At 37.3% G+C, this 20,385-nt stretch overlaps 1 protein-coding gene across 3 annotated transcripts in view; it reads left to right on the top strand.

The window, feature by feature from the left end:
* The first annotated feature begins 4,903 nt into the window (after nt 1–4,903).
* The window catches only part of ece1 (endothelin converting enzyme 1), a 32,823-nt gene continuing 17,341 nt past the window's right edge, over nt 4,904–20,385 (top strand). Inside the window, exons 1-2 of one of the 3 annotated variants that reach the window (XM_030134755.1) lie at nt 4,904–5,026; nt 19,120–19,206. In XM_030134755.1, coding sequence (XP_029990615.1) covers nt 19,120–19,206 — 87 coding nt within the window. In that variant the 5' untranslated portion in view covers nt 4,904–5,026. Of the gene's footprint in view, nt 5,027–18,582; nt 19,207–20,385 lie in introns of those variants that run through there. The other 2 variants (XM_030134754.1, XM_030134756.1) reach the window with 2 other exon arrangements.

Raw genomic sequence — 20,385 nt, 5'->3', positions numbered from 1 at the left:
TTGTAACCTTTTTATAGTCAAAATAAGAAAAAAAAAAAAAGTCCAGGTGGACCATTTTAGACTTAGGGTTTAAAGGGTTAACTACTGAAACATCCAGTTTTGACCTCGATGGAACAGAGCATGTGCAGAAGGGAGCATGTGGGTTTGAAGAATGGAACAATACTTGGCAGAGTTCAATGTTTTAAGAGTAATTCTTAATGCAATAGATCACGAATTCATGAGGTGTCCAAAAACTTTTTCTACCCCCCCCCCCACTGTATCTCCAAATGTGACGATTTGAGTACTCATGGATAATCTGAAGGATTAAGTGTTCTCTCATGGTTTGAGAAACTTCTCCTTCTTAAGCTAAATAAACTCTTTAAACGTTCTCTTGGATTAGCTGGAAAATGCAAACAGCCTACAAGGTTATGACTACAGACATTTTACCGATGGTGTTTTCAGTGCAGTAGACTATTAGTAGGTATAGTTTTCTACAGGAAAGAACCTCTGTCACTATTTCAGTCATCTTATCTTAAATTGTGTTTGTCTGCCTTGAAAATCAATATTTACAGTGTTGACACAGATCTCATAAATCTTTATCTGGAGCTTTCCCTGAACAACAGTGGTGTTTCAGGTTCTGTTCATTTCATGTGAGTTCATGTGAGTCTGCTAGCTTATGTTATTAAGAACTTGAAGTCAATAAATTGTTCCATTGAAACAGAGCTAGTTTTCAATCTGAACCAGATCTGATGGCAAAACAACACAGGAATTTCAACCTGTTGCTTCTATTGTGTTTGGTTATAATTGTGGGCTATGTTTGCCACCTGTTTGTCAGGGCTACCGCACCAATTTTCATGAAATGTTGGTACAAAACAAAGGTGCTGAAAGAGCCTAAACCAATGGATTTCAGGACAGGTGGAGGTCGGATTGTTAAATCCAGGCCTGGAGCCCAAGTGACAACAACCATTGGTTTTGGACAACAGTTTTTGCCAGAAGTTGGCATTTTGGCCATTTCCTTCTTGGATCTCTGGAACAAGAAGTGATTATACGTGTATAAACAGGTCAGACATATGCTAGGTGAACTAATGTTAAAGGTGGGGTGCGAGATGTTTTCCTGGGGCATTTTTTACTATATTGCTTAAAATCCCCTTCACACCCCGATTACAGCCAATTAATTAAATGCTCCAACACAAAAATAAAAAGATTTAGTCACCTGTGGAACGGACAGGACCAGAAAAACACCATCCAATCATTTCGAGCGCCCACTCAAAATGAGAGCCAGCTCTGTCCCCGGCTCCAGCGCCTCAGCCAGGGTCGGAGCCGGAGCTGGGGCTGGGGCCGTAGACGGAGCCTCAGCTGGGGTCGGAGCCGGAGCAGGGGCTGGAGCCAGGGCCGGAGCTGGGGCTGGAGCCAGGGCCAGAGCCAGGGTCAGAGCCAGGGACAGAGCCAGGGACAGAGCCAGGGATGGAGCTGGAGCCTCAGGTGGTGAATTGTTGCTGAGCAGCGCTTGTGAACCCGCGGGAACAAGCATTGCACGTGCCAGTACTCTGGGGGCGTGGCTTCGGAGGGATGTCTGAAGAAAGGGGTTTGGACTTTTGAATTGAGTATTTTCAAAATGTAGCTTGCTCGAACCGTTTTTCTAAGATCTCGTACCCCACCTTTAAATGTTCAACTTACTGAGACAGCAAAACATAGTATAGCAAAGTAATTTAATAGTCTTGTTAGTATAATGTCTTAATAACAACTAAAGTCTAACTCAAGAAAAGCACGTTTTGCTCATTAACCACAACTTCTTACTATGCACCCAATCAAAGCCTGACATGGTGTACGTCCAAACTTCTAACCACCATAAAAACTTAGTAGGCTAATGAAGCAGTGAATTAAAGATGGACCACCAAAAACATTTATTAAAGGGTCAAAATATAATAAGACCACAATGACTAATGGACAAAAATGATTTACAGTGTATAAGATGTAAGTCTATGGTAAACAGACCTTTTTTATGTCAGCATTTAGTGTCTGTGGCCACTGGCAAACAACCTTGCCTGCAAGTATCTATCCTGTGTTGTAAAAGTAGAACGATAATAAATGATAATGTAGGTTTTTGGCCACAGATAAAGCTGATGTTTGATGTGCTGTGTTTATTTATAACAATATCTAACATATTCAGTCCCATTAAGAGGGTAGTGGTTAGCTAGCACATGCTAGGAGATGCTAATTTCTTCTTCTTTTTTTATGAGCTGTGGATGATCATTTATACTCAGGTGTTTGCGAATGCTTAACTTGTATATAATACTATATATACACATATCTAGAGTTTTCAATAATCCATTGTGCAATGTTTGCTTGTTTATTATTACTAGTGGCATTGTACCCATGGTGCCGTTGTACAATTGCATGACAGGCTAAAATCACCCAGCATACCTCACAACATTTGAATACGGACATAAAATTGTGCCTAGTAGATAGTCAGGCAATGTTTCTATTCATTTGGCGAGTTTGGCGGCAATCGGGCCTGTGAAGGCTGAGGAAAATCCATACAAACGCCCTCCTGTGCTGCAACATCGATCGGGCATTGATCGGACGGACGGACACAGAATGTGCATTATATAGTAGGATTATTATTATTATTATTATTATTATTATTATTATTATTATTATTATTATTTATTACTACTAGTATCTCTGTGCAATGCCTATTTTTACAACTGTTTTTATAGTTATTGTTGTTATTATTTTCTTATTTGTTTTTTTATTTTCTTATTCTTCTTAAACATGTACATATGGTGTTGTAGTACTACTGGAACCTGAATTCTTTCTGTTAATCTAATCTAATCTAATCTAATCTAATCTAATCTAATCTAATCTAATCTAATCTGATCTAATCTAATCTAATCTATTTCAATCTAATCTAATCTAATAATAATGTGGAGGCAGAAGAAGAATGGAGTGTTGGCCTTGTCTGTCTACTTCCTGATTGTGTAGATCAAATGAATAAATAAATAAATAAATAAATAGCCTACAAATACAAATAAATTAAATAATAATAATAATAATAATAATAATAATAATAATAATGAAATAGCCACAATATGTCCTTCATTATTGAGGATGAAAGTTTGCTAGCTGCCTTTGAGCTAGTGGCTGGGTGTTACAGGCTACATACATTTTCATTTCCTGCTTGCGTGTCTTCAGAGACTTCAATCAGCAATCCACCATGAGGAGTTGTTGATAGAGGGTATGCACGTGATGTCACCGGTAGCGGAAGTCACCGCGGTTACGTCCTCTGAGTGGCAGAAAGAGGGAGATGAGTAGTGGCTTTGGCTTGAATATGGCAAAAAATTTAGAACAATCTAAAAGATGGGGAAGAGCTGTTGTGCCATTGATTGCACAAATAGGTTTAAAAAGCACTCGGAGCTATCATTTTAGCGGCTACCTAAAGCCAAAGACAGAAGAAGCAGATGGATCGCTGCAATTTGTAGAAATAAATGGAATCCAGGCAACGAAACCTGGATTTGTGTCAGGTAATGTTAATTTATGCTGTATTCTTGAGTAAAATCATACCTTAAATTACATATGGTTTTAGCTATCATTACTTCTTAGTAAAGCTCTTAATGTTAGCATCTGTCATTTAGTTCTAAGTTTAATAACTGAGATGTTTTTGTCTTCAATTGTGTGATTCTGAACCTTGTGCTCTACATAATTTGTAAACTACCATAAACTGAGGCTAACCTAGTTTTCCAAATAAGGGGGTACTCTAGCACAAAGCTGTTGTAGCTGTGTTGTATCAAGTATTTGATGTTAACTCTACTTAACCCTTTCATGTATGAATTATGAGAACCTTAATCAAGATTTTTTTTTCCTTAGTGTTTTTATTCCTCTTTAGGTATGAAAAAAAAAAAACCCAAAAAAACCAATGTGGTTAATTTTTTTTTTTTTAAAATCAACCTGTTTTTCATGGAGTTACAAAAATGTCCACTCAGCTACATCATGAATTTTATTCTTGAAGCAAAGAAATATGTATTTAAAACCCAATATCATAAAGTGATATGAAAACAGTGAAATGAAACCATGTGTAATGCAGCTAATCTGATGTTTTCTCACATTTCAACATATTCTAATACTAGTTATTACTCACTTCATGGAGATAATATGCAAAAAATAAATATTAACAACTGATTTCCACTCAAGAACCAATCAAGAACAGCAAAGTTACAGTAATGGTATGAATTGCAGTTTATGAGATGATGCGTAAGTGTCCACTGCGTTGGTTGATATGGAACTAAAACAACAAAACCCATGAATATACAAGAGTAAAGCTGTAGAGTAACTGTCCACTGAAGTGACGTCTATGCATGAAAGGGTTAAATATCCAAAGTACCAGTAGATCGTCCATTCACTTGGATCAATACTAAGGGTTCAACTCCAGTAAATCAGAAGTGAACTGTGAGCACTACTGCTGGGCCTTTACCTGGCAATTACCGCCAAGAAAATACGTCTGCACTGACAGAAAACCTCAAAAACAATAGTATGTTGAATTGAAAGCACTCACCAGCTGTAATCCTCTAATTAACGATGACGAGGATGTCAACAACTCTTTGTCTTTTGTATGCTTTCAGCCTTTGCATTGGGTATTTTCCTGGCGTTGCAATCAGGTTCATATAAATGTCAGGATATGTGATTTCCGACCACAGATCAATGTTCGTAGACCACTCGTTGTTTAGTAGCTTGTATGGATCCATGTCCAGTCCAATTGTCTTTAATTTCACGTTATATTCCACATTTTTCCCGGTCTCACTGTAGTTATTGCTATGCTCCGCCATGTAGAGCCCGTTTGTTTTTGCCACTCAGTCTGACTTAGAGGGGCGTGGCCCAGGGGGGAAGTGACGTATCTGCATTCCCTCTATTTCCGGGGTAACGGAACTCGCCGCGGTGGGATGTGAACTATCTTGAGGCAGAAGCGCAATCTTTGGTTGTTTTAGCTGAGACTCACTCAGTGTCCCCGGTCAGAGAGCACGACACACAGCACACAGTCACACACACCGAGGTAAGTTCATGCCCTTTAAAACAACTATCCAAGTTTGTTGTAAAGAAAAAAAACATAAAGAGTTTAGCTTGAGGAGTTGTTTAAACGTTTTTCACGAGTGACACAACAGCACGTGTTCGTTTCACGCCGGAGTCGATAGTTTTAAGTTGTTTGCGGTTGTTGTTGACATAGAAGTACATTTTTTCCCTCCCAAACAAAAACCGTTATATGTCTTAAAAGTCCTCTATTGCAATTATATATGTTTCACAACGTTGGATATATGCTGGAAATCACGTGTGTTTGGGAGTATTTTTGTAACTGTGGTTTTACTGTTATACAATCAGTGCAGTATTCCGATGTAGAGTGAGAATACATAGGTTTAACACTCAGCTTCTCGTGGAAATGATGTTGATTGCTAGCATTTCCGGTGTTGATTTGCATGCTCCTGAACTTGTCTCAGTCATTCACCAACAGTTTTAACACCCACACGGTTTACTCATCTGTGCTTGTGTTCACATGTAGTGAAAGAAGTATCCAGTACAAGTAAAAGTACTGCATTCAGAAAGTATCTAAGTATCAAAAGTCTATTAAAGCAGTCATTGTCAGTGTTTTTACTTTGTGTTCATATCACTGCTGCATTAAGGTGTATTTTGCATTTTGTTGCTGCAGATGGTTAACCCATAAAGACCCAGTTCTACTTTTGTGTCAGTGGAAATCAGGTGTTTTTGTGTCTTTAACCCTTTCATGCAGAATTATGAGAGCCTTAATCAAGATTTTTTTTTTTCCTGAGTGTTTTTGTTTTGTTTTTTTTTTAATTCCTCTTTAGGCATGAAAAAAGTGATTGAAATGTTTTTTATGAACCTATTTATCATGGAGTCACAAAAATGTCCACTAGGCTGAACACCATTTGTTTAATTTTTAAAGCAAAGAAACATGTATTTACTGTCATACTGTGTGAAAACCATATATATATATATATATATATATATATATATATATATATATATATATATATATATATATTTTTTTTTTTTTTTTTTTAAATGCTGCTAATATGATGTTTTCTCACATTTTAACATACTATAATACTAGCTATTACTCAGATAATATGCATAAAAAACTTGTTTTAAAAGAAACTGTTCATTACAGTCTAATTGATTTACACTCAAATATGTTAGTGCAGATCAGGTTTATCAAGAACAGGAAAGTTACAGTAATGGTATGAATGTCAGTGAATGCGATGATGCATAAGCGTCCACTGTGTTGGCTGATATGGAACTAAAACAACAAAATCCATGAATATACAAGAGAACAGCTGTAGAATAACTGTCCACTGGAGTGACCACTATGCATGAAAGGGTTAATTTACTGATCATGTAGATCAGTGGTGTCAAACTCATTTTAGTTCAGGGGCCACATACAGCTTAATATGGCATAAAGTGGGCCGGACCAGTAAAATAATATAAATAATAGGATAATAATAACTTTTGAGAGAAAAAATTTAAATTCCGTAATGAAAATGTTTACATCTATGAATTGTACTCCAACAAATATGAACAACCTGTAAATTCTTAAGAAAAATAAGCGCAATGTTAACAAAATTACGCCTTAGTTAATCATTTATACATGTGAATCACAACTTAGAGATCACAGTGGATCTACAAATACACGAAACATTAAATAACAGGGAGAATATTATTAAAATTCCACATACTTCTCTTGAGAGATTTTAGGTTATTCACATTTTTTTTCAAAAAGGCTAGTCTGTAAATGTAAATATTCTTGTGTAATGTAACTTTTTTTACACTAAAACAAAGAGAAAAAATTACAGTTTTCATCGTTTATAGGTTATTATGATAATATTTTACGGTGTGATCCATTTTAGATTGAATTGACCTAAAAAAAATTTAACATCCTTGATTGTTAATATCTTCAGTGTAATTTTTGCATTACACAAATTCATCCCAGGGGCCGGATTGGACCCTTTAGCGGGCCGGATTTGGACCCCGGGCCACATGTTTGACACCTGTGATGTAGATGTTCGTAAAAGCTCAGACTAAAGTTGAGGGTTATTATGAGAAACAGAGAAAACTGAAGAAAAGGTGATTTCTTTTCAGCAAGGACATCAATAATTGAACATAAAAACAAGTGTCTCCAGTCACTGTCATTTATCAAACTACATGGATTTCACTCAGAAATCAATGTTGCAGAAGGTGACAGTTTCCATGTTCACTACAGAGCCTCTGAACGCCCAAATGGGTCATATCTGATGACAATGAAAAGATGACAAACTGCATTTTATCATGAGATGATTTATTATTTTTCAATTATTTTAACAAATTGATAAGTTTAGTTGTTCAGAAGTTATTAAACATTTACATCAGTAGACGGTTTTGGTTGCTGGTGGCTGTTTGGGTCTTTAAGGGTTAAGGTTAAGCTCATTTAAGTAGTTAAAATACAGTTAGATAGTTAAATTTACTGTTATTTATCACATGCTATATAACATCCTACCATATACATCTGAAAAGTTGACTTTTCACAAGCTCAGAAAAAATAAACAAACCTGATTTTGGCTTTGTGACATTTTCCACAGAATGCAAAAGAATTTCTAAAGAGTTTACTTAGAATAGGAAATGGGAGGATGTTGTCAACCACAACGGAACATGTAGTCCTTCAGTTTGTCACAAACATTTAACCCATTTGACAATATGTGATTTTCACTGGAAAGGCCAGGGGGTGAAAAACTGAAGAGGAAGAACGAGGAAACTGAAACTGTCACATATAAGGAAGTGACAAGTACAATATTCACCTCTGAGATGTTGTGGAGTATAAGTATAAAGCTGCTTAAGAACTCAACATTTTCATCATTTTAAGTAGACTTTTAAATCCTTTTAGCCTCTGCTGAATAAATCCACCACCTGTAACCAAACCCACACAAATTACTCAGTAGCTGAAATACAGCTGCATATTCACTGTTATTTGACGGTTAGTGCGGCATGAAATTAGTATTTACTTTTACTGTCTGCATGTTAGCTTGGGTTTTTGTGAACTCATTTATTTTAAGGACACTTGGAGGGAAAGTTGTAACTAGTTGCCTGAGAAAAAATACCAATTCCAGCAGTTTTATACAAATGAGTTTGAGTAGAACCAGATCCAGTGAGATGACTAGCAGATGTGAAGTTTTATCAGGTATCTTAATAGAGGTTCTTTCTTAAATGAGACATGAAAACATCTCATTGTATGAATTAGTTAAAGGAGAAATGAAAGTACGTTAGTGTTGTTTTTGGACCACATCACTTTGAGGTTAGCATGACACATAGTGTACTCTGCTGTTGATTTTTTTTCCCGTCATTCTGAACTTGTGATCTGTTTTATTTACTCTTAATCCACACCTATATCCATTGGCTTAAATATGACCTGAATGTACTTTTTTTTTCACACAGGAATAAACTCAGACAAATTATCAGCTGTACTAGTTCGTGCGTGAGTGAAATGATTAGTTTAATAACTCTGCACATCACCCTGTATGTCGAGCTTGGGTTTACACTGCAGTTATTCATTACCTCGGTCACGTGTGATTGTGCTGCAGGGCGCCTAAAAACAGCAGGAGCAAGTAATCTCATGTTATCTGTCTGCGTCTTGGCTTAAACCTTCATTGTGAGCAAGCTTCCAAGTGCTACTCTTTCAATTGTGATCTCATGCTCAGCAGGAGAAGCTGGGTGACTTATTGTGTATTGTGGTGATGACGGAACATGAAACTTGGCTACTTGTCGTTGAAGCGGTATGTGATGGTGGTGCAAGACCTACCTGTGTCATGTCTGAGAACCACATACACAACAGGCAAGTTATCATGAATCATCTTGTGATATATATTTTGGCTAAATTATATTTTTCCTGAAGTGGGTGGACATCATCCTATCATAAATAAATAATTTACAGCATCTGAAAAAAAGAGACTTTATACAATGGCAAACAAGTTATTTAATTGTCCTGATAATTGGAGAATGTTATTACAGAATAATAAAATAATTGAATAGTGACTAGTCCGTAGCAGATATCAGGTGCATTTATGTTTTTATTAAAGAAGTGATATTTTGCTTTTTTAAATGGAATTATGCATTTTCAAACATTTCCCTGTGGTCTGTGTTAACTTTAAATGCTATGCTTGGGTCTGAATTCTTCATTAATTAAACTTCACAGGTCCATCTTCAACCCTATTTCTGAGTAATGACACAAGATAGGTTGTTTTGAGCCCTGGCCCTTTAAATGCATATGAGCCACTTCACGCCCCACCCCCTCCAGGTTGTTGGCTGTGCTGCTCTGTCCCGTTCAACCAACAGCTGAACATTTTAGGTATTCGGCTTGAAGTTTGGACATATTTTCAGTTTTTACTACAACCGGTGCTGCGACAAACACTTATGTCGTACTTGGAGAAATGTTCGTCTGAAGTCTTGACCTTATATGTGCAAATATTGTGACCTAACTAGTTATAAAACGTTACAAATTAAGAAGGAATTATAACAGGTTGTAGAAATCCACTGGATTTTTGCCGGAATTCATATAAAGATAACTTTGCAGCACCTGGAGGGTTCAAATTCAAACTTTTTCAACTATTAGGGTCCAAATACACAAATAAATGAACCAAAGACTAATAAAAGTGGGTTTAGCAAAATATGACCCCTTTGAAGTATTTTACTCAATGTTGCCACTGCAGTTTTCTTTTAGTTCTGCAGTAAAGGTGGCGCTATGATGATAATATTATCTCACTGTCATTCTGACTTGAATATTCTTAGTGGCTGCAAAACTCCAGGTAAAGTGGACTAACTGCATACATTTTGTGCTGAGTAACTCTATAGAATTATTCTAAATTGGCTTAAATGTACTCATTAGCCAAGTAACATCAATGCTGCAAACAACCCATAATGCACTGCTCTCTATAAAATACCAATAGCTGTTGGAGAGAGTGAGAGAAACAAAATGCCATTGATTGTTTCGCTCAAAAATATTATGTGAGTGTTTGAACACAATGTTCTTGAGCTCTACATTAGAGCTCCAGAAATGTGCACTGAAGAATAACTAAGTGTTCCCTGTTAGCAAATAATCTTTCAGAGCTGCAGCTACATATTAACAACCTTCAAGTGAAAGTGCCAGCGTTCTTTTCTTTTTTTTCTTCTTTTTTTTTGTAATGAAGGTTCAGTACGTACTGTATGCATGACTATAAATACACCAAAAGTGTTATGAATCCGCTAAAAGTCTCTCAGCTTAGTTTAACAATCCTATTCAAATGCAGGGAAAAGCCGATTGCCTGGAAAAGTAGCTTTTTGTCAGTACAACTTCATTATCAGGGTGTTTTCTGTAAAGGAAACATCTCTGCTCTGTGGAGGCAGAAATTTCCAGTGTTGTTTTGACGTCAGAGGTCAGGAGCTACAGCCTGAGACAACTCTGTCTTTATCTGTGGCCTTCAGGCTGCCAACACTGGGGACTCAGCACAAACATGAAGTCTATGAGCTGAACTGGCAGTTGGATGCATTTATGAATGTCAACATGTTGAGTCATCAGCCCAGTCTGCTTGTTTAGTCCTGCTTCATTTGATATATGAACTTATGGGCAACGTATACACAAGTGCATGCTGTACATGGCAGCGGGTTCTGACCTCAAATGCAGGTCAAGAGCAGATTGTGTCACTTCATTACAGCTTAACATTCAATGTGGGTGAAGACTGTTGTGTTTTTGGTGATGGCATTGAACACATGGTGCAGACTGTGTTAGCCTTATCTTGTAGTAATAAGTGTGGTCATATTTACATGTGGCATTGAGGTATTTCAGGAATGTTTAAGGATAGCAATCTGAGAAAGAGTTAACTGATCCCATTAAGCCTGAAGGGGAAGTTTGTTTGGTGTGTGTAGTTGTGGGTTTTAGTTTCCTGTGGCTCATCTTGACAGTTCAGAAGATGTTGTCATTCAAAACCGAAAAGCAGAAGATAGATGTCGACGCTAATATGAAGTACCTCGTCATACAGTATGTGCGGCTCAGATTGTCAGTTGGGCCGGTTTGGGCGTGAAGTCTTTAATTACTGGTCTTCTGTAGCCTAAACCCACATCTGTGTGCCTGGCTTACCAGAGTCATTGGCTGAACCACCTTACTTCAGATTTCATATTCATCTACATCAGGCTCACATCAGACACAATATCAATCACTCCTTCTTCCTCCACAGATGTCCAGCCATCAGATTCATTTCTTTCATTCTTCTTCCTCTTTTTCAAGACGTTATTGCATTGTTCTCAGTTTCCCCTTCAGAAATAAACCGTCGAGTTCTATAGGCTCCATTCTGTTCGGCATCGAATCCCAAACACAAACATACTACAGTTATTCTTGGAGGAATGCCTGCGTGCTACAAATAATCATCTGGTTTACAGGATCAGTGACGAATTACTGACGCATGTTTGTGATTTACTGTCCCAGAGGCCACAGCTTCGCAATGTTTCCAATAATGGTAAAATACTGACCTCTCTCACTAACATTTATTTATTTATATTTATTTTTAAAGTAATGACATCTTCATACCCTGTGGGACACAATGAGCCTCAGGCCACAAACTGTCCAGAAGTGACCTCGACCTAGAAGAGGCCTGTATCATTTTGGATTTACAGATGGCTCCCTGTTGGCACTTTGCGTGACTTCCACTCATTTAGAGCATCAACAGGAACTCCTACTGAAGGTTACCGTTTTTACAGATGTTATTTCACAGAACTTCTAATCACCTGTTCTGGCTTGCTGCACATTAAAGCATACTAATGGCCTCATGGTTTACATATTAGCCTCATAGCATAATTGCCTATGTCGTATTAGTAGAGTGAAGTTACAGAGATATCACAATTTGGCCAAAAATGTGACTTACATAATTATGCTATGAGCCTAACGATATGTAATTCTTGGTGTCAAGATTAAGCAGTTTTGTTCAAAAATGTTGTCAATATGATTCAATTTGTAAGATTCATTTATGTGTGTTTACATAAAATTTTGTGCATGAGGCCAGTCTTTGTTAATATTAGCAAACCTTAACTGAGATTAAAACAAAGATGATAAAACACAAATGAAATAGTAACTACAATAATCAATGCAACACCAAACAAGTGATGCCAGGCACAAAAAATCCCACCCCTTGCATGTATTTTGCCCATTATAAGCAAATGGGAAGATTTTTAAAAAATCATATAAAATATAAACTTCAACCTGCTTTTCTCAAAATGTAATAACATCTATTCTGGGTCACTGGCAATCTATAAACCCAATTTGGCATGAATTCAATCAATAGTTTTGCTGCTAAAGTGTTAACAAACAAACCGAACCAAAAACAATACTCTTGCCCCTCCCCCTTTGGGGGGCCGGGGTAATAAAATAGAAGATAACTGCAGGTGAATTTGCATTGTTGTTTTCACACAGTGGTTCATGGTGTATGAGAATAAAATGGCTTTGAACAGTTTGGGACCTTTAAAGATGCTGAGTAAACAACACGCCAAGATTTGAAAAGACGTACTTTATCTGCAGCATCATCTCTCAGTCCAAATCCAAAGGCTAAATACTGTATAAATAGAGCTGAACCTGGTTTCATGTTGTTACAGAAAAGTGAAGCCATGTCACATCTGATAGAATCTGATCAATTGGTAATTGTGACGGTCAATAATGCATTTATATCCCTCCTACCTGTCTGAAAATACCTGTGATTAGACACAATCTCCATCACAGGGTCGATCCTCTATACCATGAAAACACAGGGGAGGAGGAGAAGTTTCATATCCTCTCAGATCTCTTGAATTAAAATTAGGGATGTAATGATTACTGGTATAATGATAAACTGCGGTAAAATTCCTGACAGTTAGTATTACTTTTTCAAATTCTAATTGTCATTAAAACTGTGTTTAATTACCACACTTTGGAAAAACTCACAGTGGTACTCCTCATTTCCTGGAGAAGCATCAGCACTCCAGGCATGCATGTACAGTTTGCAATGTTTGGCCTCTGAAAACATGGCAGAAGGCCCCCGCACGGACCGGAGATTTGTTTAACATGTCAGTGTATGCACATTTGATTTCTACCTAAGGTATACCAAAGAGTGAAAGCATCCTTTCTGTACCAGTTCTTCTGAAATCTTTAAGACTATATCTCATACATGAGCACTGAATGTTAAGAAAAGTATTTTATCTACAATTTGCACAAAGTGCAGTTACCTCTTATGGCCATAAGGTGCCATCTTTAATGCACATTTATTTTTATTTATTTAATGTTTCTGCCACATTACTTTGTTTAAAATCTTAGTGTTGTTAGGTAAGGTTCATGAAACAGTGAAAGTGTTCTTTCTGTACCAGTTCTTAAATCTGTCAGACTAGATCTAGTCTTGAGCACTGAATCTAAAGAAAAGTATTCTTGGTTCTTATCTACAATTTGCACAAAGGGCAGTTACCTCTTATAGCCATAAGGTGCCATCTTTAATGCACTCTTAATGTTTGTGACATTTTTCATCATGGTCATGTTAAATACTGACTTTTTGCATGTTTTTAATACTTTGCACATATGATCTTTTCTGAAATAATATGTACACAGTATTGAAGACTGTACAGTATGTTTATTACAACTCTGCAAAGAACATTAAAGCCAAAGGTGGCTTAAGACTTGCACAGGTCTGTAAATCTAAAACTCCTTCTGTGCTTGTAAGTGCTAAATGGAAGTGATTTTAAAAAAGTCAGACTAAATATCCATATCTTGTGGGAATCAAGGTTGATTGCATGAAATAGAAACTGCGACGCATTTCCTCATAAGTATCACTGAATCTCTCTGACAGGAAGAGGAAAGCAGCGCTGTCACTGAACTGTGATTTGGCTGGGAGGTAGTGTGTGTGGCAACATGTACAAATTCTGTAAAACACATCTGCATCATGGCCTGCGATGCCAGGAAAATGTTCAGAAACATGTGTTAAAAGAACAACTTGGCCTGAACCAGTAACTGCTGCTGTTTGTGATCTGAAGGAGAGCGCAGCATTTCTTTTCCCCCCACCTTTTTGGCAGGAAATATTAGTGTATTTTTTTTTTAAATTCAGTGACTGTAATAGGAAGTATTTTATATTTTAAGTGGAACAGCTGTGATATTTTAAAGATTTGTGGTTGAGATGTAGGTTATGTATCGATTGTGGTTAATCCATTATGTATTTACAAGCGAGAAAGAGAAACGTCAATACCTCCATTAGGTACTTTGCTTTCAGCGATAGGTCGTGCGAAACTAGTTATGCAATCAAATGTGTCCTAAAAACAGTTGGTGGTCTGTTAACTCTTCCTGGTCCTGTCCTTCTCTTCATATTTTGTCCTTGCTGTCCTGTTTTTTAAGCTGATAATGTGACTTACTTGGGCTTGTTGTTGCAGTTCAGCATACTTTGATAATAATACTGGTACGGGACACAGAGATGTTTTGAGTTACGGTTAAGATGAGTCAGTTCAGTCCTCCTGGTGAGACTGGGATTGATTCGCGGCATCTTGCCTGATAGAAAACAAGATTAAACAGGAATCTGTGCTCTTGCATTTTCCCGGAATCCTCTGGAAAGCTCACCGTATGAAGACGATTTTTTTTTTTGGTCTGCTGTGTTTACATGACACAAATGGAGAGCAAAAATAAAGCATGGACCTCTGACTCGACAGCCTTCTACTGGTGTTTATAAAAGAACTGAATCTGGATTGTGTTGTGTTTAATGGATGTTAACTCAGAAAGATGCGAGCCAGAGCAAGCTATTCCATGACGGGATGTATCCAAAATGAGGATCAGCAGCAGCCTTTAGCTGCTCTATATCAGCCTCACATTTGTAGTCATCAAAACATTTCAAAGTAGACAAAATATAGACTGATATCAGTTTTCCTGCTATCTTTAAGGTCTGTTGGTTTGTATTGAGCAATCAGTCTAGAGTGGACTGTCTTTTCACCAGGGTGAGGTTAATTATTAGCCCTTTCACGGAATCAAGTGTGAGCAAATTACATGCAAACAAGCTACTTTAGAGCCTCATCTTTCAGCTATATATAGATACTTTGTTTACAGGTGTCAGCTTTAATATATGTGGAAAAGGAAAAACCTGATGGGAGGGGTCTCTTCCAGGACGACACTGCCCTCATCCATAGGACACGACCAGCCATAAATAATTGATTTGAAGTAACTACTGCAAACTGTTGCAATCCTAGTGGAGCTGGGCGACATGCCAAAACTGTCATCATATAAGATAAGATGTTTACATCCGTTGTTACTAATATTTAGCATAATAAAAGTCTGCTCATGATTTAGTCCAAGTGCAAAGGCTGATTTTTGGTCCTCAGTGAAAGCTGAAGTAACCAGACAGTTGTTAATGATTTTAAATTATGAGTAAAAGACAAAACAAGATGAATATAAATATAACATTAATGACACAAACAAAAGAAACAGGTCAAGAAAAACTACAAATCTCATATTTATGGATTTAAACTTGTCTCTATGGTCAAAATATAGAACTGTAAGTCTTAAAATGTACCAGCACTGGTCATGCTTATGACATTAATTGTGCTTCATGTATTACTTATTACTTACGCAAGCATACAGGATACATACAGGAAATGGCCGGACCCTCACCGCTTACTCACTCCCTACAGTACGTGTATGATAAGCCTACACAATGACATATTCTGAAAATACCATGAAACTGATGTCTAAGGATTGTTTTTCACCATCACACCCCCCGTTTAAGATGACAGTTGACTTATAGCGATTCCTTCCATTTCTTGTGACCCGGTAGCGGACACAGTTTCATTGCTTGTTGTCTTTGTATTTGTTGCTGCTGCGGCTGCGTGGAATTACGATTCCCACAATGCACTTTGTGACAAAATTTCTGAAAAGGCCCAAGTGATGTGTCGGGAAGTGATTCAGGTGCGTAAGCCTTGAAAGACTAATGGATTAGTGATAATTAGGCTATCACTGGGTTTTACAAATTTGAAGAAAAAATTGTGATTAGTCATACGCTGCTTTAAGCTGTGGTGGGTTAGAGGAACCTAAAGAAAAAAACAAAACATTAAAGCCAGCATCCAGGTGCAAGACAGAAAAAGTACCAGAAGGCCTGAGGTGATTCAGTCGTACCCCTGCAGTGTGTGGCTTCCTGTGTTTTTGTAAGTTTCAGCTCTATTTGTGTAACCTTCATAAATAAATGGTAAGTTGTAAAGTTGTTGTCCAGTTGTTGATTGTTTTTTGGTTGGAGGATGAGTTTTTATTTGTTGAAATATGGGCTCAAAACCTAAAGATAATAATAGTTGTTGTTAGTATGTAACTAATTAAACATCATTGTCCATCTGTGTGTGTGATGCAGGAACAGAATATTTACACAGGTTTGCTTGAATTTGTCAGATTTGATGTAAAAAGTTAAAGCTCAGGTGAACGGTTTAATAAATGTCCTGTGGGTGTGTGTTGTGGTCAACATTCTTAGTGGGAGGTGTTTAGTGAACTGAGTGGACAAGGATGTAAAGGTTGTTTGCTGGTTTTATGTAGCTCAGTTTTCTGATGTAGGGTGATCAGGTCAAGGACCAGACCCAGATGTCAAGGTTTATGAGGGGCCGCTCAGCAGTTGTATCCCTTGTCCCAGTGTCCTACTTATTGAGACAATGTCCCCACTTAAATGCTAAAGAGAAAGTACGAGACTGACCACATTAAAGTCAGGTTTGCATCTAAATGTATGACAAAGTTTTAACCAAATACTGAGAGTTTGTAAAACAGTAGAAAGTAATCTACGGCTAAAATTTACTTAGGGGGTCAAATGAGTGGCCATTTTTGTCAAAAAAAAAGTTGTAAGAAATGCATAGAAATGTGTTGAAATAATGCTAATACATTTGTGCACAGACTACTGATATTATTTGACAGTGGAAGCTATATTTTCAGAAATAATGGATTTTGAATAACGCGTATGTGAAAACTTTTGCTGGTGGACGGACGTGACAGTGGACAGATGTGACATTATCCATGATGATCTGGTCAGTACCAGTACTTTATTAGTAATAAAGTTATATACTTACTATTGCTAATTATCCTCTTATTCATAAATGTTAGTGTTGTGGATCTAAAACAATAACAGCTTAACAAAAACATGAAATGTGGCAGTGGACGGATGTGACATGGTTGTTACAGATCCCATCATACTGATGCTCGGCAGCCATGTCACCATTTCCAGAAATGATCCCTGTGCAAAAACTAGTATCATAATTATTTATTGCATAGTTTATCATCATACTAAAGAGTAAATAATAATATAGAATTGTTATTTCTTTATAAAAATGCTTATTATTTGAAAACTGTTGATTTAAAAAGTGACATGTGACATTGTTAATGTATGTATTTGCATAACATAAGCAGGATGGATCAGCCCGATACTCCATATTGCAACCTGTAAAAATAAAACGTGATAAGTAGTATATAATCTTGTAAGAAAAATTGGGGAATCTAAAAGAATAGAATATTTGTTTTTCAGGTAAATTCAGTTCAAATATAACTTGGCCATTTGTGACATGAAAATATAGCATTAATTGTGATGAAATTGGACATTTTTGAGCTGAAAACATAGTTTATATGACCATCAACATGTTGCAACAGAACTGAAATCCTGTAAATTTGCATAACTTGCATTTACCAACACAAAGTTCCTTTGGGGATTCACTTATATTGATTTCTTATGCACAACGACGTAAATAAGACCTCTAAACAAATTTTAGCCATCTACCAAAGTTAATCAGATCAGGGGATCATTTAGTTGTATTTTTATTTTACTTTATTGATTACTTTGCAATTTTTTTTAAATTTTGTTCATTTGGAAGATTATTTTGTTTCTATATTTCCTCTGTTTTATTTCAAAGTTATTTCAGAGTGAAGACACTGCTTGATCAAAACATTCAAAGCAGGTGATCAGTGGTTAAATTTTTTTTGTAATGATACTTTTGTAATGATCATTTTGTTTATGTTTTGTTAATTTTGTCAACTTAGAGATTTTTTTTTTTAATTTTGATTTAAATAAAAAGAGCAAAATAAGTTCATTCTCCATTCCTCTTGAACTTTCTGATTCTTCGTATTTTCAGCAGCATGACTGGAAAACAACAACAAGTAGCTACATGTGTGAAGTAGAGTGGAAGAGACCAAATGTAATATTATCCTTGATTCATGGTATGAGTGTTTGTTTACGTCCCACATTATCCCACACCAACACACCACCCACTTGTGGCCTATTGGGACCTGCCATTTTTCTCATCAAACATGTCTTCCTGTTCCACTCCTGTTTTAATGGTCTGTGGGTGAGGGGTTAAACGCGACTCAAGCCGTCTGTCATGGCTATCAGGTAACGGTTGCCACGGGACGCGCCTACAAGCATGGAATGGGAAGAGGGCATTTTTTTGGTCTAGGCTCCTCCCCCCGTATGTATCATGTCCTATAGAAATGGTACGGGGAGTGAGTTACAACTGTGAGGGTCCCTCCCCAAATCTAAGTGAAAACACATTGGGGAATGCGCAGACACACACATACACACACACGCACAATCTCTACCTCAACTCTTGAGTTGTAATCGTCTAAAGTCAAGTCAGTGCTCCTTCCTGTTTTTCACTAGTTCCGTCTTTGCCTAGTCTGGGTGCACAAGGAAGTCTAGGGAGAAAAAAAAAGTTTCTCTGGGAAAAGCCACGAAACTGTTAAACAGGACAACCGGACCCACAAGGAGATATTACCGGGACTTTTGGGAGGGAGCTTTTGTTGGTGCTGTCACATTTGTCCCGGGGGTGTCTGCTTAACGCCATGGGGGCTGAGCGGGGTGCTGTCGGGGTTGAAAGGAGCAGAGAGGTGCTTTTAAAAGAAAAGGACAGACAGGCTCTTTGATAGCAGAGCACTTGAGAGGAAGAGCTCCAACCAGACAAACCAGATTCCTCCAGATGGATTTTAGGGGGAAGCCCTACCCTGAAGCCTGCGGGGCATCAGAGATATAGACGTCACACAAACGCACACACATTCGCTCTCACAGACGTCAGCGGGAGACGACAAGGAGCATGGAAGCACTGAGGGAGTCTTTTCTGCACTTAACTTTTCAGATGTCAACGTATAAGAGAGCCACGCTGGATGAGGAGGACCTGGTGGACTCCACAGGTGACGACATCTACCCATCGTCGCCCATGCAGGTAAACGTGGAAACAGTGTAGCAGTCTAATGAATAAACCATATTCGATATATATAATAGAAGTCAAATGATGCAGTTGTAGGGTTAAAGGCCTCAGTTTCAGATTCACTTATTGGAAGACATGAGCCATTCATCAGTTAATAATTTAAGTTTTGCATGTGAAGTAAAAGCCCATGAAGCCTGAAATTACAACATTGTACTGTTTGCTGCCATGCTGAAACATAAGGTACATACAACTTTCAGCAGAGTTGACACTTCTTATGATCGACCCTATTTTCTTGTCCAAAAATGTGCTGTAATATGTTACAGTAGCCAACGGATGCTTTAACTCAGTGTGACATGGAGCAGAAGTTGCAATATCTTTGATTTAACACATAATACAATACATACGTTGAATACAGCTCAATACATCAATGCATAAATTAATGCATTGAGAGCAGCTAGTTATGGTGACAACTGAATGAAAAGCAATTTAATTTTTTTATTTATTTGTATTGCTTGCTTGCAGTGTTAGTATTTTGGTGTCTCTTGGGTTTGTAGACATTTGACATAATTTTAAACCAACTGTGCAGCATCAAATAAGCAGCAAGTCTTACTCTTGTTACAGCAGACATGTGTTTTGTATTATGGGAAAGTAATAATCAAGCATTTACAAATCATGCTCATTTAACTTTAGTAATCCTGAACTGATTATATCCCTGATGAACTCACTAAAACTGGAACTGACTAATTTTTTTTTTTTAATTATCTTTTTATTGGAGAGGCAAATGTCGATCAAATATGTTAATTACAGTTTTAATCATTCAAGAAAATAAAATAGGATGGATATAGAAAGTTTTGATGATTATGTCCACATTGTCTTCCTGCAATTTCCTTTTACGGACCATTAATTTTGTCTGAAACAATAATACAACAAAACAGAACAGGGGGGCGCACCACCTCATGCAATCTCAACCTCACATAAAAGCAGATAGGTTGGAACTGACTAATTTTTATCTATACTTTTTGGCACACCTTTGTGTATGTTTACCACTTATCACATTACTTAATTAATGCTGAGTGAACAGTAATAATAGCAACGCTAACCCATGTTCTCTGAGCCCTTCTTAAAGTCTTTCATTGCCACTTTGAGCCCCTTTCCTCTTCCTCACAACAAGCAGCTGAAGCAGCCCTTCACTGC

The sequence above is a fragment of the Sphaeramia orbicularis genome, chromosome 5 (genome assembly GCF_902148855.1).
Source record: "Sphaeramia orbicularis chromosome 5, fSphaOr1.1, whole genome shotgun sequence".
Classification (NCBI taxonomy): domain Eukaryota; kingdom Metazoa; phylum Chordata; class Actinopteri; order Kurtiformes; family Apogonidae; genus Sphaeramia; species Sphaeramia orbicularis.
The sequence above is the reverse complement of the archived record's forward strand: the minus strand, read 5'-3'. Positions and strand labels throughout refer to the sequence as shown.